General features: G+C 48.1%; 1 protein-coding gene across 1 annotated transcript in view; it reads left to right on the plus strand.

Annotated features, from left to right (window-relative positions):
* LOC110489280 (forkhead box protein O6-like) overlaps positions 1–21,052 on the plus strand; it is a 38,866-nt gene extending 17,814 nt beyond the window's left edge. The window contains exon 2 of the mRNA XM_021561973.3: positions 16,469–21,052. Within this exon, the coding sequence (XP_021417648.2) occupies positions 16,469–18,142 (1,674 nt within the window). The 3' untranslated portion in view covers positions 18,143–21,052. The remainder of the gene's footprint in view (positions 1–16,468) is intronic.
* The last annotated feature ends 2,440 nt before the right edge of the window (positions 21,053–23,492 follow it).

A 23,492-nucleotide genomic window follows, 5' to 3' on the forward strand; every position in this document is an offset into this window, starting at 1 on the left:
TTCTCTCACACACCCACTTCCTGTCACTCAATCCCCTTCACTTTCCTCCTCTCTTGCTCTATTTCACACTTTCAGTCACTTTCATTCCTTCTCTCAAAAGTACCCCTTTTACCACTCATTTCGCCATCCCTCGCTCATTTATTCCCTCTCCTTTCATCCTCGTTTGATGTCCTGTTTCGTCTCTCCTTCCTACTCTCCTTCAGTCATTCTTTTATTACTAAAACGAGCGTGATAAACGCCTCTCTTTTCTTCTCCCGAAATGTCGGTCTTAGAGTTGTCTCTGGTCTCTGGCTGTATCCGACTGACATTTCCACAGGGAGTTTGGGGGGCCTCTGGTTGCTATAGTTGCCTGTGACCACAGGTGTGTCCATCATTGATGGATAGCCAGGCTAGGGTTACAGTTGGCTGATATAGCGGTAGGTTCAGCTCTGTATCCAGTCTGATGTACCCAGAAAAGAACCATAAATGTGTGTGTGTGTGAGAGAGAGAGAGAGAGAAGACGAAGAGACAGAGAAGGAGAGGGAGATGAGGATGAGTGGATTAGAGATTCCAAGCAGGACTGGAAGCCAGACTTGGCTGCACTTTAGCTACTCTGCGCACTTCAGCTCAAGTGTGCGTCCATTAGTGCACTCCCACTGCACTCAGAAACTCATACAGTCACACACACACGCACACACACACACACACACACACAGTTTTGTATTGCTATCCTTGTGGGGACCAAAGAATTGCTTCCCATCCAAAATCCTATTTTCCCTAACCCTAAATCTAACCTTAAACCTTAACCTAACCCTAACCCTAACCTTAACCTAACCCTAACCCTAAATCTAACCTTAAACCTTAACCTAACCATAACCCTAACCTTAACCCTATGCCTAACCGTAACCCCTAACTCTAAACCTAACCGTAACCCCTAAACCTAACCTTAACCTCTAAACCTAACCGTAACCTCTAACCCTAATTGTAACCTTAACCCTAACCGTAACCCCTAAACCTAACGTAACCCCTAACCCTAATTGTAACCCCTAACCCTAACCCTAAACCTAACCGTAACCCCTAACCCTAACCCTAAACCTAACCGTAACCCCTAAACCTAACCGTAACCCCTAAACCTAACCCTAACCCTAATTGTAACCCTAACCCTAATTGTAACCCCTAAACCTAACCCTAACCCTAAACCTAACCGTAACCCCTAAACCTAACCCTAACCCTAACCCTAAACCTAACCGTAACCCCTAAACCTAACCGTAACCCCTAAACCTAACCCTAACCCTAATTGTAACCCTAACCCTAATTGTAACCCCTAAACCTAACCCTAACCCTAAACCTAACCGTAACCCCTAAACCTAACCCTAACCCTAAACCTAACCATAACCCCTAAACCTAACCGTAACCCCTAAACCTAACCGTAACCCCTAACCCTAATTGTAACCCCTAACCCTAACCCTAAACCTAACCGTAACCCCTAACCTTAACCCTAAACCTAACCGTAACCCCTAAACCTAACCGTAACCTCTAAACCTAACCCTAACCCTAATTGTAACCCTAACCCTAATTGTAACCCCTAAACCTAACCCTAAACCTAACCGTAACCCCTAAACCTAACCATAACCCTAAACCTAACCGTAACCCCTAAACCTAACCCTAACCGTAACCCCTAAACCTAACCGTAACCCCTAACCCTAACCGTAACCCCTAACCCTAACCCTAAACCTAACCGACACAATGTCCCCACTTGTCAGAATTTTCCTTGTTTTACTATCCTTATGAGGTCTTCTGGTACCCACCAGGCTATTTAAACTAACACACACACATGCATAGACACATACACCCGCAAAATCACATGTTCACTGTAAAATTCACACACAGTATATAGCCTACTTTCGTGCAAATAAACAAAACCACAGGCACACACAGACCCTCCTTCCCTTCACATATACCTCATTTCACTCAGGTTCTACTCTGGTCTAGACTCACTCACACACATACTGTATGTTACAGTTACTGTCAAACCACACCCACACACACAACGTATCTTATCCCACCAGATTGCTCAGTGCTTCCCGACAAAATAAATAATTAAATGAGAGCAATAACAGCTTCCGAAAAAAGATCCCTCAATTAGAACAGAATGGGTAAATGGGGTGAGGCGGGGGCTGTGTGTGTGTCGGGTGGGGGAGTGGTATTTCGGGAACTCAGACACACACTATTACATAAGGGAGAGCATGACCCAAGAAGGTTTTATGCAGTTGTGCAACGTTAATTTGTCCCCCCCCCCCCCCTTTAGCAATCAGCTTAGCAAAATTATTTTCTCAAATACTTACAAGTGATCCATGCAGACGGACCAACAGGGGAGGCAAATAAATCAGTGGTGTAGAAGAGAGGGGGTTTGGTGTGTGTGTGTGTATGTGCGTGCGCGCAGGACCACATTGCTGAGGTTAAGGTGTGTGTGTGTAGCTGAAGTTGTGCGTGTGTGTCTGAATGTTATGAATGTATGTTTGTTATAAGGGAGAGATTGTTTGGTTGTTGCATTATGTACTGTATGTGTGTGTGATTATGGTATTTCTGTCATACGGGAGAGGTCGTTGGGTTGTGTTACTCGTGTGTGTGTGTGTGTGTGTGTGTGTGTGTGTGTGTGTGTGTGCGCGCGCTCACGCGTGTGTGTGCATGTTTGGACGTGAGTGTGTGCAATCTCAATGTGATTGCCTATCTTGTACATGAGACGTCTAGGCTGCTTCAGATTTTCATTGACCCACCTTTTCACACCCTGTCGCTTGCCACTCTATCATTCCATCTTTTCCTCAGTCATCCCTCAAATACACTGTTCCAACAGTCTTATAGCCTACTTGCCAAAACCCTCTGTCCTCTATCCACCCAGCCCCATTTGCATCTGTACGGTCACGTGGTCCCCGAGCAGTGAGTGGGCCGTACACGCGTCTCATTTCTGTCTGCATGTCATCTGAGGCTTCAGTCTGTTTCAGAGCACTGTTGGCATCGGGCCAGTTTGCATCGCTTAGTCTCGCTATCCTCCCGTGTTAGCGAGGCTAACGCTGAGCCACGCTAGGCAGCTCTGTGCTGGTCTCACACATTCTTTATAGGGACAAATGCAGCATCCCATCATCTGTTTGTGTGTTAAAATGCTAACGCTACGAGCAACAGATCTACGCAAAGAAGTTATTCAACCGCCTAACCCGCTAAGCACGCAAGCCACCATTGCATGAGGGACAAATGGTGCCGTGCTTGTATGGGTCCTGGGTAGTGTTCATTATGACACGCTGCAGAAAATGCATTTTGCAACAGAAAACCTAAATGAGTGTTTCTTGTTGGATAACTCCATGTAGTCCTTCCCTGTTTCAGTCTATTTTCTTCCATTTGGTACCTAATGAACACGACCCAGCTCTGTAGAAGGATACAGTCAAATGTTTACCATTATCCTAGTAAATGTCATCCATGTTGTTTTCAATATTTAGCATAGGGCATCTCTACACTGGGGCTATGCCCAGTGAAGGAGATCAGAGAAAGGTTGGGAAAACGGATGAGGAGTGAAAGTCTGTAGCAGAGACGTGTGTGTCTTTGTGTCAGTCTGTGTCTACATCTGAAGACATAGGCCAGTAGCTACATAGCGCCATGGACGAAAGCGCAGGCAATTGACACTGATGGAGAGAGGGAAAGAGAAGAAATGAATGTGGAGGCTCCAGAGTTGGAGAACATGGAACAAGTGAAGAAGAAAATGACACGCCAGCAATCTAGAGAAGTGGGAGCAATAGATTTGGAGCAAGAGAGACAAAAAAGAGGTAATGAAGATAAGGTGAATGAACGGAGTGAATGATGTGGGAAGAGATTTGGAGAGAGTGAATAAGAGACAGGACGAGGGGGGGGGGGACAGGTGGAGGGAGAGAGAGTGACAGAGGAGAAAAAGGGGGGCTGAGTCTGCTTTTACGGCGGGGTGATTGCGTGACTGAGAGGAGAGTGCAGTGCCGTGTATAATGCTCTCAAGACGGATATTAAGACGTGCTGCCCGACTCAGTCTCTCTCCCTTCATTCTCTCCTCCGTTCTGCTCCTTCTCTCTCTCTCTCCATCTCTGCTAATGATCCACGCGTCTTGCCACACAGCCGGGCTGAGTGATACCCACTGACAGTACCACTCAGGCGGAAACTCTGCAGCCCCCTTCTAGGAGAAGAGGCAACACACACACACACACACACACACACACACACACACACACTAGATGGAAAGCACCATACATTCAATGTCACGCAAAGATGTTGATTAACACGTGAGAGCATATTTGAACCATCACACACACATGCACAACCACATACAGCTAACCCAAATATATAGAAGCACATTCAGCAGTACTGATAGACATATGAATGCTTTCATCCCTCTATAGAGGCAATACAATATACATACATATATATATGCAAGCTCAAATCCCCGAGCTGACAAGGTACAAAACAGGCAGTTAACCCACTGTTCCTAGGCCGTCATTGAAAATAAGAATTTGTTCTTAACTGACTTGCCTAGTTAAATAAAGGTAAAATAAAAAAATATAAAATATATATATATATCCTATATGCTTTCCTTATACCCCCCCCCCCCCCCCCCGTGTATGACTGTAGTATGACTCTATAATCCCCATTGGCCTATGCGGCCACCCCGCCACACTCCCCTACACAGCTCCATATGCCCCCGTGCAGTACGACCCCATACATCCTACTACATCCCCTTACAACCCTACACAGCTCCATACAGATGTTTCAGTGCAGCATGAGCCCATACAGCCCTGTGAGCCAGGTCTCGTTTTGCTGCCCTAATCCGGCCTGCCTCGTACAATCCCATACGTCCCTACCCAGACCCATAGATAGACCATACGTCCCTACCCAGATCCATTGATAGACCATACGTCCCCATGCAGCATGACCCCATTCATCAGTACAGTCTCATACAGCCCCATGCAATCTTACATGGACCTACACTATACGTCCCCTATGAACCAGGTCTCATTTCCCCACTCGAACTGTAATCCGGTGGCCCGCCCAGCCATGACTGCAGCTGAGAGGGAGAGGTTAGGTCAAGAATTAGGTCATAGGCCTAATAGGAGCCCACTCCTCCAATTAGCGAGTGGATTACGCTGGGGCGTGTGTGCATGTGCGTTAGCACGCTGGCCCACTCCAGCCGCTCCTAATCCGGCCACGGCCTCTATGGTAACATATGAGTAATCCTGGGTCCTGGGAAGACTTAGTAACCTACATTTCTCGTTCTTCTGCTCACTAATCCTCTCCTGACTTCACCAAAAAAAAAAACGGGATACCTTCAGGTGCTGCTGATTGTGTGTCGTACACTTTGAGTTGAGGAGAATGTTGAGGGGGAGTTAGGGTTTCATTAGTAGTTGAAGTGGTCTTACTTTCAAAACGTTACTGCACGGTTCACAGTCAATAAGTAGTCCCGAAAATAAACTGAATTTAAATGTTTTCCCTTTTGCTTTACTTTTCCCCTTTATTTTGTATCTTCAATGAATCGGGGATTGTGCATAAACTTCTCAGCATAAAGCTTTCTTCAGTGTGGGGGTTTATCCCAAATCTATTAGCCATTTTTGGTTTTACGCATCTAATCAACAAGGCCGGAAGAGTGCATTGGTTTTCTACTGAGAGATTATCTCTCTTGAAGTAAAACTGCATCACTGTCAGATACTCTCGGGCTAATACTGTCTGGCCTGTGTGGTTTTCTCTACAGCCCGACAGCTGACCACATCCTATATGAGACATTTCTATGTTTACATTCTATATGAGGCATTTCTATGTACGGGTTTTGGAGACAACGTTCAGACTATTGCAGTTTTAATGTTGGTAGGTTATTTATACGTTTGCCTGCTTGTACAGTATGCACATTTTGACATGAACGTCGTTAAAGCATAAGTGTGTCGTTTGGTGTAGTGCCCTTAAATAGCCCTAGAACAGAAACTTCAGTGTACAGTATAGCTCTGAGGGGTTGTGTGGGTGAGAAGGTAAGAGGGTTATCAGTCAGCACGCACCAACAGGGAGTGCAAGGGAGATGGAGAGACAGAGAGGAAGGAACGAGAGGTGAGTGAGAGATGAGACTGAGAGATGGAGAGGGAGGATGAAAAAGTGAACGAGAAGTGGAAAAGTGGGGATATCCTTAATGAAGTTTTCAGGAGCCTCTTAAAAGGTCACGGCATGTCCCTACATCCCCCTCCCCAATACCTCACTTACCCCCTCCCCCCATCGCTATCTATCCCGCCATCAGCCCCCCATCGGTGTCCATTAGCCATTCATGAACCCACTCGTAGCCACTCATTAGGGAGGGAAGGGGTTTGAAGCGATTGCATTCAGAGGAGAGGAGTCTGTGACCGGAGCATACTGATTAATATTTCAGCGTCTCCCGTCGAGCTGAGAGCAAGTTTTGCCCCGCTTAGGCTGTAGAGTTGTGTGTTTGTCTCTCTCGCTCTTTCTCTCTGTGGCCGGCTGCTCTCCCCTTCTCTCTCCCACACGAGTGAGCGATAGAGAGAACGACCCCCCCCCCCCGACACTTTCTCTACCACATACCACACACTAACCCCCCCCCCCCCCCCCCCCCCCCCTTGTTTCCCACCCATACACGCACAGACAAATGTACAGACACACACCACCAGACTCAAACCAACTCAAACTGACCTAATTGGGCTCTTTTTGTTTCGGGAAATGGATGGAGAAGACAGAGGGGGAGGGTTGAAATCCCCCATTCCTCTCTTCCTCTTTACTCACAGCAGAGTGGTATCGCTCCTTCTCTCATTAATCTAGACAGTGAGACAAGTTACCCCAGCAGACAGGGTGTTCTGTGTCCTCCTGTTGAGAATCAAACTTGGCAATAAAGCCCCTCATTCATACAGTAGGTTGGCACTTCCAATCTTGAGGGTCAAGCGACCATAGAAATAGAATCCATTTCATTTCCATGGAAGCAACATGGTTCATACATTGTCCACTATATAAAGCGCTCTTACTGTATGTGAATGCACTTTAGTGTAAAAGGCAAGGTACCTATGAATTCAGCATTATCGCTTGGCCATATCGCTATCTTTACTCCCTTTCAGCAATCTCGGAGGCCCCTCTTGAGGAATGAGTAAGTCCTGAATGAGCACTCTCTTCCTCTCCAGTGTTTGGCTTTTGGTTTGTGCAGAAATGCTGCTACAGTATGTTTGCTTGAGTATGTTGTGTAGTAGGTTTCCATTGAGCCGTTGTACTGTACGGTTGGATATACAGCATTGCTGTACAGTATGTGAAGTTGAAATAATTTATTGTTTGTTCATTCTCTTAGACTGAATTTCCAGGAAGTGGATGGAATGGGCTCACTGGATGCGACATTTCCTTTCGTAGGATAGCCGGAGGCAAAGTCATTAATATTCATGTGTTACGTTGGGTGATTAGTTGAGCCTTCTTGCTGTCTGCTTAGCTTGCTCACCGGGATGAGCAGTAAGCCCCGAATGACTTGGGGAAACCAAGCTTCAGCTTAATTAATTGTGAAATAAATTGAAGTCTCACCAGCTAGCTGACATCTATTTTAGTTTCACTGTCCGGTCATTCATAAAACAAGTCCACTAAATGTTATTTTTACCTTTAAACAAACGGTCTGTTGCTTGATATGAGCAAGTTGACCCAAATCTATCAAAGAATAGGAAATTCGCGATTAGTTGGCTGAGCTAGCTAGCTACGTTTCAGTAATTTAGCTATCCTGCTGAATGCAGTGGTCAGTGGATAAACTAACTATTAATTGAACATATTTAGGTAAAAACTAACTAGTAGCCAGTTGTTGTTGCCCATGGTGGAATCATATCTATCCAGCTGTCTCCTGAAGCCTATGTGACCTGTCTATATGCCCTTGAACTCCCGAGTCTAGACGCAGTCTAGCTAATGTTAGCTAGTTAGCTAGCATTGATAGCTGAGCTGTTTTAGAAGAAAATGGCTGAGGTGACTAGCTAACAAGCCCTCCTCGGCGGCAATGTTATTGGGGTGTGGGAATATTAGATATAACGGTCAGTGAAGTTGGTGGTTACTACTGGTTTTAGATTTGAGGGGAGATAAATTGGCCGTCGTTGTTTTGTGTTTCGGTATGGGCTCGGAGTGATGTCACACAGAAGGCTCAACCAATCATCCGACGCCTATCTTACAAAAGGTCATCTAGAACACTGGACGGCCGTATAGGCTCAAAGAGACGGTCGTAACAATGCGTTTACATAAAGGAATGTCTCAAGATGGCTCCATGGCTAACAGACGCCTCCAAAATTAAGATCCCCAACGTTCTCCATTTACCAAAATGCAAGACCCTCTTTGATCCTCCTTTGTTCTCTTTCTCTATTTTCTTATTTTCCCTCCTTCCTTCTATAGCTGCCTTTTCTTGACCTATGATTCCGCATATACACTTACCCTTTTCAATGTCATATGTAGGCATACACCATAGGTGGGTGTAGCTCTCTGCATCTCTGAGTAAGTAGACTTGAGTGTAAGTGTATAGCATGCGGTGTATATTGTTGAGAAGCAGTGGTTGGTGTGGTACACAGGGCGTTTAATGAAGTTCCCCAACACCTCTCCCCTATTAGACGGGTGCCCTCTACCTCTCCCTACTTCACCCCCCCCCCACCCTCCCTCCTCTCTCCCTAGCTGCCTTTCCCTCGGGGGATAGTTGGCAGGGAGCAGGCTGGCTGCTATGGAAACAAGGAGCCTCCCTCTCCCACAGGTCTCCTTAGCAACTAGTAGCTTGGCATTGTGGTAATGAGCGTGCCCACTGTGCCAGGCTCTTTGTGTGTGTGTGTGTGTGTGTGTGTGTGAGAGAGAGTGTGTGAGGCATATGTGAATATTTTGTTTGCCAGTTTATGTGAGAAGATGAACGTGTGAGGGAGAAGCTGTGTTTTATTGCGTGACTGATACATGCGATATACGTATAGACATGGCTGAGTTTTGGTCTTCAGATCATCTGTACCTCACAAGTAATGATGGCTACCCTACTATGTGTGCCTGTGTGGGTGCCTGCCTGTGTGCCTGCCAGCGTGCCTGCCTGCTTAAGATGCATTCGTGCATGTACACGCGTGTGTCTTTCTGGATCTTTGGGCGCTTCCATCTGATTGCGATGATATCATTAGTCTCTCCGCTATGAAATTGCAAGCAATTGAAGGGACTGTTCAATGAATTTTGCGTGCCATAAGGCAACCCGCTGCCGAATGAGTTTCCTGCTCTGCCGATATGAAACCCTGAGAATGCTGTTTATTAAAGTCTGATCAGAGGTGTGTACTGACCTTTAGAATGCGGGAAATGAGATTGTTGTTATTATGAAGGAGATTATGGTGGAGAGTGAGAGGCGGAGATAACCGCGTCGGCATTGAGTCCATTGTTGCATCGTCTGTTTCTTTGTATGTGGCAGAGGGTGGTTTCTATATAATCAAATCCACACTCCGCCCGCCTGTGGGCCGTTAAAAGACCTGACTCAAGCACACACATAAATAGACAAGCACACACACACACACACACACACACACACACACACACACACACACACACACACACACACACACACACACACACACACACACACACACACACACACACACCTACTCTTCCTTGCAAAAATAAATCAAATTAAAAAAGCTGTAAAAGCCTCTCTCCAGAAACGTGCATGACTTTATGATAGCATGATGGCAGGCCCAGTGGAAAATGTGAGTCTGATGGATCCCCAGACTTTGGTCGAAGTGTGAGCTGTGAGCAGGTGGCATGCCCCACAGGTGGCCCAACCCTGTACACCTGTTTTGTGAACCCTCACAGGGGAAAGCGAAGCCTACCTCCAATAGCCCCTGTGGAAAACCATGCCCTCTTGCACGTACCCGCCTTGTGCCCTCTCCGGCACAGGTCTTGCCCACGTTTGGCGTGATTACGAGCTCAGGCGGGGGCTTTCGTCTCGTGGGTGTCATAGATGTCGTGTCCCCCTCACGCCGGCCAACTGGAAAACCGCCAAGACCATCCTGGCATTCCTTGGTGGATTTTCCGATCCCCTATCCTGGTCTCAGATGGTCTGCTAATCTGTTTGCGGCTATTTTTAGCCGTCAAAGCTCGTGCAGCTCTTGATCAGCAGTTCCAAACCGCTAACCATCCCCCTTGGTGCTTGTAGAAGTATACAGGCAGTGATTTGCCAGGGACTGGCTGCCATTAGAACACAGCCAAGCAGGAATCCCTTACACCCTCTCCCCACAGACTTCCTGACTGTGGGCACCATGGCACATGGCAGCTCAAACTCTCAGTTGACTTTCCCTCTTTTCCCTTTGGAATGGCACTGAGTGGTGTATGGGATGATATAGACATTTTGAAAGTGATTTGTATTGTCGTAAGAGGGGAAACTTGCCTTAGTCAGCCTCTAATGGCTAAGGTTCTACTGTATGTCTTAGGTACAGATAGTAGCCAATGGTCTGTACTGTAGCTCAGCCTGGTTCCTAGCCTAGGTTTCTGACAGGGCTTGCCGTGACTACACAACTAGACCTACTTGATAGTTCCGTGACTATGGACCATGGCGATGATGATGGCATTGCTTGATTACTTTTTTTTGTTGTCGTTCAGCAGAGGATCTTCTCCAGAGCGACTTACAGGAGGAGCAGTTAGGGTTAAGTGCCTTGCTCAAGGGCACACCACCAGAGGTTTCACCTAGTCTGCTCGGGGATTCGAACCAGCAACCTTTCGGTTAATGGCCCAACGCTCTTAACCGTAAGGCTACCAGCCGCCCCTGTGGCGTGTGGCGGCTAAGTTAGTTTCTCACCTCCTAATAAGAGGTCTATTTTTTTGTTCATCTTTTCAATTTGATCGCAGTCCAGAAAACAGGCTCGTCCATCTGCCCATCTGTCTCTCCTTAAAGTAGGCTCTCCTCCTCTAAAGGGATTTTAATTATCGTCTGACTTTGGGCTTCCTTCGCAGGCAACAAGATCTGTGTTCCTGTCTGTACCGGTGCCACTTGGGATAGCGTGCCGTATCTGCTTTGTTACGTATAGAGCCATATTTTAGGTACCATTAGGCCCTTCAGTCCCCTTGAAGCCCTCCCATCCCTCCACTCCACCCCACCCCTGCAGACAGAGAATGCTGAATGCACCAACCCCCCTATTCCCATTAATCTATGCGCCTCTACATTCTTTATTTCCCTTCAAAGGGGGACAAGCCGAGCCGTGACATCAATCACTGGAAGCGAATATTTAGCCGGTGCTAATTTCCATCAATAGCCTGGAGACAGGCTTAGCTGACAAAACTCATTCCTTTGCCTGAACAAAACTGCTTGTGTTTGAGCCTCCACCTCCCCCTCCTCTGTAGATGCACAAACAGGCATCACAATAAACACAGCCAGAGCCTCTCCTGGTCCCCCTTGATTTGTGCTTATCTAATGAATGGCGTGCCATGAAGAGATACCCATAGACAGCAGAGGAGCATAATGGCTTCTTTCTGTATGAAATGGGATTGATAAACACCGAATGAGTACATGGCGAATGGCGGTAAATAGCTTCCAGACAGATTCTCGTCTTTGCAGAACGAACATGCCAGTCATCCAACCCTTTAAGTTATTTGAACCGGGTGAGTGGTTTCTTTTGGCGTTCCCACGTGAGCCCTCTTGTCTTTGGGCTCATCACTTGGTTTTGTTTGAATGAGCACACCCTCTCTCCACAAGATGGGCCCTAAACAGTTTGACCTGTTTCATCTATCCCCTCTTGTGAGTATGTGGGGGGTAGAGGGGCCCCATTTTGAGGGCAGCCCATTGTGTGGCTCGGAGGGTTCTCACACACTGGGCTCCACGCTATGCCTCCACACTCCCACCCCACTACCCCCCTTACACCCTCTATCCCAGCTGCCCGCCTTGCCAGCCAGCCAGTCAAGCCAACCCAGACGGTCTATTGCCCCCACCACCCCGCTCACCACAGTCTCAACGGCAGATTGCTACCCTGGGAGTGGCGGCAGAGGGGACACATTGGCATTGTGCCAGGCTGGGCAACTGGGCACTGTCACCCTACTCACGCAATGCCGGGGGTACCCTCGGGCAAGGACATTGGAAAGGGAGCCATATCGCCTTCACAAAGCTAGTCCAATATAATATTTTCCTACAAACAGTCAGACCTTGATGTGTCTAAAGCCAAACCTTACCATTGAAGGCTATTAAGTTGAATCGATTCTCCAAGTTTAACTGCCTACTCCAGATCCAAAATCAAACTCAGTGGGTGTGTGGAGGGAGGACTGAGCAGGAATCAATGTGAATGGCCAGAACGCTGAGGGGCAAATTAAAGGGTTTGAAAGAGAGGGGAATTATCGACAATGACCAGGGCCCGTTTTTGTTCATTCTCGGAACATGAACAGAGCTTGGTCGATCCAAAACAGGAAGTCTTGTAGTACCCGGTCTCGGGAAAAGGAAAAATCCCTTTCTGCTGCTCTGAGGCCACCTGTGTTGGAAAGAGTGTGAACGTGTCAGATTTGAGGGTGCTAATAGGTTTTAAGCTTAATCTGTAGGCAAAGAGTGCTGTGGTGGAGTGGCTTGGTGGGGAGCGAATAAAGAAGATGTACGTCAGGTATCAGGATCGTGGGCTCTAATGAGAGTTGAGCTCAAGCCGATTTGTCTCTCTGGGGCCACCGGGGTGCCACACCACAGAAATAGATTTACTAGAAAGGACATTCCCATTCAAGTCAATGTTACGTATGTGACGGGTGAACCGGCTGCCATATTGAATGTACCCATGAGTGTTCTGTGAACTTGATGTGGTCTGAGTGGCTTTGCCATTCTAGTAATCATATTTGCATGTGCTACGCAGTCTTCCACTGGCTACAATTGTTCTAGAATCGGACAGATGCCCTTTCCACAAATAACAGTGCAAGGCTACTGCACGCTGGTTGTTGTTGCTTAAATACCCACTCTGTGATAGTTACATATTCATAGAAGTTTGATTTGACAACCTTTGATATACCGCACAGTCTGTTCACTTAAGTCGGGTGGGATCAGGCAATACATTTGTGTGTTAGCTCTCTATCTCACGTCATTATTTCTGCCTTCCACCATTATGTATTGTATAAATTGGCCCGATTTCAATATGAGATAGCTGCCGGACCAAGGGGTTGGAGTGTGTGCTCCGTTCTCATTGTATGTTTTTGTGTGCTACCCTTCATTTGTCTATTCCTGAAAGCCAGAAACATTTTATGAATATTTAATAGACAATAACGTTTTTAACATTCTATTCTGCCGTAAACAAACTCAGAGTGAGGCATTCCACTTAGCTCTGTCAGATAGGAAATTGAAAGGGTGGTTGTACTACATGGCCTTGTAGATCATGGCCTTTCCTCTCCTTGTCTAACATGGACAGGTTGCTTAACAAAGGAATCTCCTTAGTCTGCCCCCTCATCTTCCTCCTCCCATTGATTCATACCGTATCCAGGCTGCTCGCGGTGCACACGATGACCTGGCAGTGGACTGTGTGAGATGCCCAGCTGGGAGTGCCCCTGAATCAACTCCAGGATTAGCCCGGAATTGTCTGGGATTACTCGGAATGAAGCGGGATTAGCACCGGCTGCCTGCGACTGCCTGTTTTGGGGGCGTGAGTGAGCGGGGCATGGGCCGGCCATATTTCCCCTGACTCAGTCCAAGATTGGGCGAGAAGCCAGGGCTAGGCTACTCCTACACAGGGAGGGACACCTGTAACCTGGCAGGGCTATTCTTAGTCCCTAAACCCACGCCCAAACAGGATGACTACTACTGAGAAACTCCGGGTTTGAAAACAAAACAGAAAGGCCAGCAAACAGGAAGCAAACAGCTAGCTGACTACGCCATCATGGTCGACTTACCCACGCAATGGCTGTGTCCCAAATGGTGCCATATTCCCTATATAGTGCTCCACTTTTGACCAGAGCCCTATGGCCCCTGGCCAAAAGTAGTGCATTATATAGAGCATAGGGAGCAATTTGGGACGAAGGCAATCTCTTAAATCTCTCTTAAGCAGGTGGATTCAGGATTCATCAGATAAAGAGGGCTTGGGGATGATGTTCAAATCCCTCTCCCAAGTCTATAGCGGGGGACTGTTTTTGATCATACATGCTACGTTTGGAACAGATCAGAGATCATACGCGGTAGCGGCTTCAACCGGGTCCGGTCCCATTGAAGGAGGTTCATTTTCATTCGGCCTTCAATCAATCTGTCATCTATAACTTGATGGTCAGCATTTGTCATGAGCTGATAAGGAAATGTTCTGGTGTGGGAGAGACAGGTGTACCCGGACCAAACCTTGCTGAGCCAAGCTGTTTGAGCTGGCTGGGTATCCACCGTAGTTGCTTGAACTGTGCCGAAAAGATCAATGTGAAAAGAAAATATGTGAGAGAAACTTCTTCAGTTTCAGTTGGCACGATAGTGTGAAAAGGGTAGTAGTCGGCGCAGGCACGTAGTTGCCCGCCCCTAACCGCCGACCGGGCATCCCCGACGGACTGGCACGGCCCAGATGAAAGAAAGGCTGTTTAGAGTTAGAGAGAGAGCTGCAGCATCAAACAACCAACGTCTCTCCCCATCCCCCCGCTACCCTTACTCTGCCTCCCTGCTCTACCCACCACAATATCATATACTCCCTCTCCTGCACGTTTACCAACAGTTGCCATGGTTACCCAATGCTCGAGGTGTCACAGCGAGGCAACCGAAGGGAGGCATTCACAGATCACCTGGATTCAGTCAGTCGCCGCTTTTCAGTTGGTGCCCCACCATTTGATTTGTGTGTTCTCAGACTGTGCCGCTTCGCCGTGAATACAAATGATGTACGACACAACGGTGCCGTTGAAAGTATGAACGCTTAAAATTACACCACATGTACCTCAATCTGAAACAATGGAATATAGTACTATAGTACCAATGTAAGGCTTAGCCACACTAGGTGCTCTGGTTTCATTTTGCCGTTCAAGTTTCAGAATAACGCCTACAGCAAAAAGCAGAACAGAACAACTGTTGTCAATCAATCAATATTTCTTACTGTTCACTTGGCCTTCACTTGCCCTTGAAGAAAAAGTCTAATACACCTACAAATTGTTTTTGGAATTAGAAAGGGAATGAGTCACAGAGTCATCTATTGAGAGTTTATCATTGAATTTGAGTGTTCCCCCGCCCAAAACAAATGTGGGAAAGGCATTGACAAAAAAAAAAAAAAATCTATTCTCTCAGCAGGTAAATAATGATTCCAGCATATTAACAAACACAAGAAACATGGAGAGAGGGAGGAAAGAGGATGAAAAGAAAGGAGAGAAGCAACAAGTTGCAGAAAGCTTAGAGTAGAGAAGGCTATAAAGAGAGAAAATGGTGATAAAAGAGAGACAGAGATAAAAGGAGAGAGAGGGCGAGGGAGGGGAGAAGGTGATGGAGCGAAAGAGCGAGGGTTATAGAGAGACAGAAAGAGAATTCGGTGATAGAGATAGTCTGTGTGGGTAGGAGGTGGTTGGTGGGCTCCATCCATTATTCCTGGTAGCTCCTAGCTCAATCTATCCGATCCATCTCCACACTCAGGCCATGGGAGAGGGGGCTGGTGTGCGGGCCAGACTGGCAGCCACTTCAAACACCAGCCCCAGCCAGACACATTGAACCAGGGATTAGCGTACATCTACCAGGCGGAGGAGAAGAAGTGGAGAGGAAAGAGACAGAGGGAAGGAGAAAGAGGGAGGGATACCCTCCACTTCACAGAGATAAAGTGGACGTAGTGTCTTCAGTTCAGACAATCATTGGCACTCTCACCTGATAGATTGTACAAAGACACCCATTCTATTAATTCTGTTTCTACGCATTCAATCACATCCGATAGTTGGAATTCGGATCGATAACTTCAGAAAAACTGGGCCCTGGTGTCTACAGTTTAGTAGGCAGACAAGGCACCAGTAAGTATTTTGTAGACCCACGATGGTGAGTTGATAGCAGCTCTATAAGCATGAACACAAACTGTCTGGTACGTATTGATCAGCGACGCTCTTCTTGGAAGGGGAATCCACACACTCCCCAGTGGCATCAATGTGTGTGAGATAAACCTTTAAACAGCCATCAATACGGAGCAGCAGGCTTGGGATCAGATTGGCAGGTTGCACGTCGTCAAAGTCGCTGAAACTCTAGTTTCCTCTCCAGTAGACAGTTGTTTCATATGAAAATGGGTCATATGCGTACTTGATTCAGCTGATGTCTACAGATGAGGAGTTCTGGGAAACGCACAAAGGCGACCCGTACTCATTGTCTGAAAGTCACACGCTGTCCTCACCCAGAGCTAAAGTGTGACGTTTGGTGGCAGTGGTGGGATTCAGTGTGTTAAACAGTGAAAATGCTAATAGACATACTATGATGAACAATGTAATGTGCACTCTAAATGAATCAATCTCTTTCTCTCTCTCTCGCCCCCCTCTATCTATCTATCTATCTATCTATCTATCTATCTATCTATCTATCTATCTATGTCTGCAGAACTCCATTCGACACAACCTGTCCCTCCACACGCGCTTCATCCGGGTGCAGAACGAAGGCACGGGCAAGTCCTCCTGGTGGATGCTCAACCCTGAGGGGGGCAAGATGGGAAAGGCCCCTCGTCGGCGAACCGTCTCCATGGACAACAGCACCAAGTACCTGAAGAGCAAGGGCCGGGTCAGCCGCAAGAGGGTGGGCAGGCCAGGGATTGGTTCTGGAGCTCAAGTGGGGCTCCAGGCTTCCCCTGAGCAGGGTAGCCCACCGGGGAAGGTTCTCCCAGGCAACATAGGGGGAGCTGGGGGTGTGGAAGGAGAGTTTGACGCCTGGACGGAGCTCCACTCCCGGGCTAGTTCGTCTACGTCGACCCTGAGCGGGCGTGTGTCGCCTATCCTGGCCGAGGGCGAGCTGGAGGAGTCAGAGGAAAGCGGGCTGTCCTGCTCGGCCTCGCCACACCTCTACCCCTCCCCCTCCTCCAGTGCCCGCTCCCCTGCCATGGGGGCCGTGGGAGGCCACTGTCCACCCGTGGAGCAGCTTCCCCAGCTGGCTAATCTCACCGGGGCGATCAGCCTGGAGGAGAGGCTCTTGGAGGAAGGCTACCACCATCATCATCCTCACCTGGCAGCGGGCCACAAACTCTCCCCGGTCTATCATTACAACCCTGGGGTTAAAGGTCAGGGGTCATACTGTGGCGCGGTCTACAGCCAGGCTGGGATGGGCATGCTGCGCCACCACTCGCCCATGCAGACCATCCAGGAGAATAAGCCGGCTAGCTTCTGCGGAACCTTGCCGGCCTACTCAGGGACCAACGCCCTGCAGAGCCTGCTGACAGGGGGCCCTGGAGGGCCACAGCAGTACTGTGCCAAGGACATAATACTGGGCCAGGAGAGAGATGCCCAACCAATGATGGGGCCCTCCACGAACGGAGTGAGCTCCACCCGTCACAGCCACCACCCCGGACACAACGGACATGCAGTTCACAGCCACAACGGAACTCAGAGTCATAACCTCAACCCTGTGACCAACCACAATAACCACAACCACAGCTCTCCTCATCTTGGCCACAACCTCAGTCAGAACCACAGCAACCACACAACGCACACACCGACTCGAGCCCCAGCCCTGGCCCCACGCATCAGCAGTGGCCACCTCCAGCCCTACAGCCACAAAGCCCCCTATCTTTACAGCCCCCCATCCCACGCCCACCTCCCCGCTTCCACCACCCTGCCACCCAACCCGGCCGGCATGCTGGGGATGCCCCAGGACTCCTGCCACCTGGCCACCGCCCCCCACCCCTCGCACCCTTGCCACAACACTTACCCCAGCCCCCAACACCAGGGAATGGGCAGTGGACTGTACCACCACCAACTGGGCATGGTGGGAGGCTGCACAGGAGGCAGCTACCATGGTAGCTCGTACCACCAGCCTCACCCCCACGAGAGACTACCAGCCGATCTGGACCTGGATATCTTCCACGGGAGCTTGGACTGTGACGTGGAGTCCATCCTCCTCCACGATATCATGGACTCCGGAGAAGAAATGGACTTTAACTTTGACAGCTCCCTGGCGCAGGGGTTGGGCATCGGGATGGGCATGGGGGTGGGCCTTGGGATGGGCATGAGTGGACTGGCAGGCCCTCAGCAAGCCCACAACAACCAGAGCTGGGTGCCCGGCTGAGACATTTCCCAGAGTGCTTCAGGGCAGGCCTCAGAAAAGACTCCACTACAGAGAGTGCTGCAGGCCAGCCCTCACTGCCCCTCAGATAGACAGACTCCACCCCTCCTCACTAACATGTTGGGGAGCACTGTGCATAACTGTGTCATTCCTGGACTGAAAACAGAGGAGATGGGACAAACACTCAGTCGCTCACTCCCCCATACCTTTCTGTGTTGTGCTATAAAATGCCCCGGTCCTATCTCTCCCTACCCGGACTCTCTCTGGAGACTGTAGCTCATGTCACATTGGTTTTTCTCACATCAGCTGTATACTGTGATGACAATCTCAACTGTGTTGTTGCCCAACCTTGTCCCTTTCTCATCTACTATCATGAGACCTGAACTCACCAAGCACTTTAAAAGAAGTGGGTCAGACTCCACAGCTCACTCACATACAGACCTGGGTTCAAATACTATTCAAAATCCTTTCAGACACTTTATCTGGGCTTGATTGAGTTTGCCTGGCGCAATGGAGCCAATAGAATTGTCGCAAACGTGCAAACCCCGCCTATCTTGCACTCCATGGCAGACTGCAGCAAACGCTAAACGTATTTGAAATATCTCAAATGGTATTTGGACCCAGGTCTTGTCATGTACTGTAGCAGACAAACTCATGCAGAGTTTGGCTGTTTGCGATGTGGGTACGGTATTTGACATATAATTTTGCTGAACAAACCAAGAAAGCGCAAGAATCCGGATCTATAGATACATTTGTGGAATAGATTTATAATGGGGGTTGCTGTGCTGCAATGTTTATAATGGGGGTTGCTATGCTGATATGTTTACTGCCAGTGGGAAGTAGGGAAAATGTCATCAAAAATGTCTGATTGATTGGCTATTTGGGCTCTTTGTTGTTGGCTCGTATTCGGTCAAATCAAATGATACATTTTGGGACAGACTTACAATGATCTGTGCCTCTTCACTGACCTAATTGAAAACTATAATCTGGTGCTTTACTTTACTGTGCAAGTGAAAGTGTATGTTATATTAGTTGGTCGCATTATGTTCATTGAATTCATCTTTGGAATATTCAGAAGACAAAATGGAAAATGGCGTATCACCTTGCCTCAACCAGGGTTTATTTTGTCCTTTGTGGCGCCAGCTTTTCTCTTTAACTTTGCTTTCTCTGTCTCTGCCCCCCCCCCCCCCCCCCCCAACAGAGACAAAGTGATCATCCCTCAGACCGACCCATTAAACTGTGCTTGATTGAAATTCAGCGCCTTGCTTTTAATCTCCAAAGTGATGCTGCAGCCATGCATCACTATCGGGGATCTAAACGCAACAGCCTCCCCTCCCATCCCTCCCTCTTTCTCTCTCTCTCTCTCACCCCTGCAGTTGTCGCTAACGTAAATGTGCTGTTCTGATCGCCGTGATTAACACCTAGTCATCCTGGCCCGGGAGGGAGACAACACTGTCCGCGTTTGTCTGTTCGGAAAGGACACCGATGGGGGGGAGGGGGTAGGGGGGAGGGACATAAAACCCACAAAAAATAAGTAAACGCAGGTTGATAGTAGGTCGACAGCAATATAATCACATGATCATGTCCCTTTCCCCGTCCCTTCTGGGCGCGTGTGTCTTAAACGGGTAGTGTGTTTGTGTTGTAAGTCATCAGCATCGTTGTCATCATCTGTATCTTGTGTTCCCTATCACATGTTATGAGGTCGTCTTGGCTGTGTTTTGGGCCTTTGGGAGTTTGAGTTGAGACTGGTTCTCTGATATAAGGTACTGTACATATAGGCGGAGAGGGGTAGAAAAGACAGATGGAAACAATCAGCCAATCAGATTGGCATTAATCTCTGTCAAACAGGGTTGTTGTTCCTTCTTTACCTTCCTTCCACACATGTCCACGTTCAGCGCGTTTCCTTTGTTCGTCGTTCTCTCTTGTTGTCGTTGTAATGTTGACGCTCTGAAGGGACATTCAGGGACAGGGTGTATATGGCATGGTGATTTGTGAAGGCGGACATCCGGATCCACGCCCTATACGCTAGGCTACACCAGCCCCCATGAATTGGACCACGGTCTCTTTACTGTAGCTCTAGCCACCATACAAAGCCTCGGGACAGGAGATAGCCATGGGTCATGTTCATTAGGCCACACGCCGCACGCCATTGCGAACCGCCTTAAAGCGCTTTGCAACGGAAACCAAAAATGTGTGTTTCTTATTGGACAAAGTCCAGGTTGTCCCACTCTGATTCAGTTAGTTTTTGTTCGTTTGATGCCTAAAGAACATGAACCAGCTCTCCTGTCTCCCTCAGTAGACACACTCTGCTGTGGACTGTACTGAATACTTCTAACAGGAATGTCCTAAAATGTACACCGTTCCGGGGATTTCCTAACATGGACACCGTACAAGGGGCATATCATTACAGCCAAAGGTCAAGTATGGCACAGACTAGCAGGCCCTATCCTTCGAGATCAACATCCTTATTCTAGGATGTCGACTCTTGTTCAATCTCAGTCTGTGAAGTATGTGTGGAAGGTCTTGGCGAAAGGACCCCTTGGTAGGGCTATGTTTTAGCCTGCGCTAAAAAGGTTTAGTGATGCCCCGATATTGGAAAATAGAGTTATATATAATGTCAAACGTTATCATACACATTTATTTATGAAAGAGGTGGGTCTTTGTCACCCCTGAGTGTGGTAGTTTGTGAGCCAACTCCAATTTCCTTTGCATTTTTTTTTGGTCTTTGTTTTTCCGCGTCACACTTCCTTTACAGTCGTAAGGATTTTATTTTGTACAAAAATCTATATATTGAGGATATTGTATAATAGTTTTTAAACTCAAAAAGAAAATATGAATTTTGTCGTCTATTTCTTTTTTTTAAAGCGAATGTATCTTATCTGGTGACTGTTAAATAAATGAAATGAAAAGAAAGTATCTGTTTCATGCTCTTTCTACGCTTGTGTGGTTCCGTGCGAGGATTTGTCACAATTGTGTGATGACATTTCCATTGTCTTGTGCTGGTGTGTCCTCGAGTCCTTGTTCTTTCGTATACCTGTGTGAGTGAATGCATGTGTTGTGTTGCATATGAATTTGGTCTTTCATTTGATATTATCCAAGGGTAATCTGTCCAACAAGGTTCTCTTTTTGTACATGCAGCACACACAGACGTTGCTTCCAAAGTGTGTGTTTGTGAACGACTAGGTTTTTTGTTTGTTTGAAAGAGTGTATGCATATGTTGATGGGTGTATGTGCATAAGGGAAATGTGTGTGTGTACTGTCTGTGTGTGTTTGTGCATGTGTGCCTTTCGGTGTGAAAGCGTGTACTTGTATGCTAGTGTGTCTCCTTCTGTATGTGCGAAAGCAAAAACGTGTTTGCCTGTGTGTGAGAGAGATATGGGGGCGGGGGGTGGGTGATGAGGGGGTGAGTGTCTAATAAGGCTTGTCATCCCCGCTGAAGCTGTAGGTTGGTCACAGCTGTCCCAGTCCCATCGGAGGCGTTGTCACAGGAGGAGAGTGCTGCGCTGCAGCGCAATACTGCCAGGCCCCATGGGAGCCTCCTCCACACACACACACACACACACACACACAGACACACACACACACACACACACACACACACACACACACACACACACACACACACACACACACACACACACACACACAGACACACACACACATTCTCCTCTCACTGAAATGTGCGCTTTTAATTGACTCCACTCGGCAGAGGCTCTCGGGAGGGAGGGAGGGAGAGCGAGAAAAAGAGGGAGGTGGTGGACCATACGGAGGGTAAAGCCAGAGAGGAGAGACCGAAAGAAAGACAGGAAAGAAGGAGGAGAGAAGAGAAAGCAGACGGCCCAGCCCAGGTGCTGTGCCTCAGGGATGGACCAGTCTTCTGTTGCCACACTATCGGAGAGAGAGAGGCTATACATTCCGGTGCCATTATTCTCCCACTCAAACAGCTCAACGCAGGTCTGCTTCACTGAGCCCGGTGATGGAATAGCATGGAAAAACATTCACAGGACGAAAGTCTGTCAGGGGAGGGCACTGCTTACCAGGACCTATAGGTTAATATAATACTAGAATATAATACAGAAGACAGATACATTTGATTTAATGCTGATCCCATGTGTTTCTACTTAGAATAGAGTAGAGCTTTATTTCACTCTCATTGTAGATGCTAATATAACTGTCATTGGGATACATTATGCAGCTGCTCAGATGGAATCACGGTCCTGGTCTGCCGTAAATTGCCCTATCGACTTAGGTCCATGCTGTCCTGCTGTTCTTAGTTCACCCGGTTTAAAGGGTTAATATAGATGAAGTCAGCTATTCCCTGTAGCCTACTAATACTACTGCAGATCCCAAGTCAGACATCCAGAGGAGGTGGGGGCTGGGGGAGCGAGGGAGGGGGGGCTACAGAGGTGATGACACAATTAATGTCAAGTGAATACCCCTGAGCCCCCTTCTCAAATCTGCATCCCCCCTCACCCACCCCCCTTCTCTATCACACATGGCCTAATCCCACATGGGGGCTAAGCGTTAAGCGCTGTAGCCTGAATCAGCTAGCGCAGCACTGGCGTAGCATTAGCTTCTGGGGAACAGGGCTGATTGGTGTCTAGAATTACGGGTTGACACTGAGACAGTAATTAGCGAGTGTTGCTTATGGCTGCGGCTTTGGAATGTTGGGGTTGATCGCTAGGAGATAGCGACGCTTCAACTAGCCTCCCGTGGGCAAGAGCAGGCACATGGGTTCTGGATCAGAGACGGTTCTGGTGCTTAAATACTGGGTCATGTGACGCTGTAGGGGAGGATTGGATTTGGGCTTGGGGACTGCGGAGCTCAGAGAGAGGGGTCAACTGCAGGCTGTGGCGATGGTTGGTAGTTCATGTATCATTGGTGTGAGTGTGTGTGTGAGAGAGAGAGAGAGACTAACAGAGAGATAATTGAATTGAATGAACTGAATTGAGGAAGTGAGAGGAATAGAGAGAGGCTGTGTGTGTTAGACAGAGAGGCTCTGAATCGAGGGCAGCAGTAGTGTAGTTAATAGGCCTGCAGTGGAGAGCCCTCTCTGTGTGTGTGTGTTGCGTTAGCCAGTGTTCAGTCCACCCTGACTCTCAGTAAGCATCACCTGGTACCAAAGGACCTCAGAGAGCTAGACACGAAAGAGTGAGAGACAGAGTGAAAGTGAAAAAAAAAAAGCAGAGCCTCTCACTCCGAGTAACTGGAGCAGCACTTCAACCTGGCTGCTAACAAGCGTTCTCTCTCTCTCTCTCTCTCTCTCTCTCTCTCTCAGCATCTCTCTCTCTCTCAGCATCTCTCTCTCCCGCTACCTTAATCACCACAGAGTCTGTGTACACAGCAGCGTCCA

The sequence above is a fragment of the Oncorhynchus mykiss genome, chromosome 2 (genome assembly GCF_057628025.1).
Source record: "Oncorhynchus mykiss isolate SJ-2025 chromosome 2, ASM5762802v1, whole genome shotgun sequence".
Classification (NCBI taxonomy): domain Eukaryota; kingdom Metazoa; phylum Chordata; class Actinopteri; order Salmoniformes; family Salmonidae; genus Oncorhynchus; species Oncorhynchus mykiss.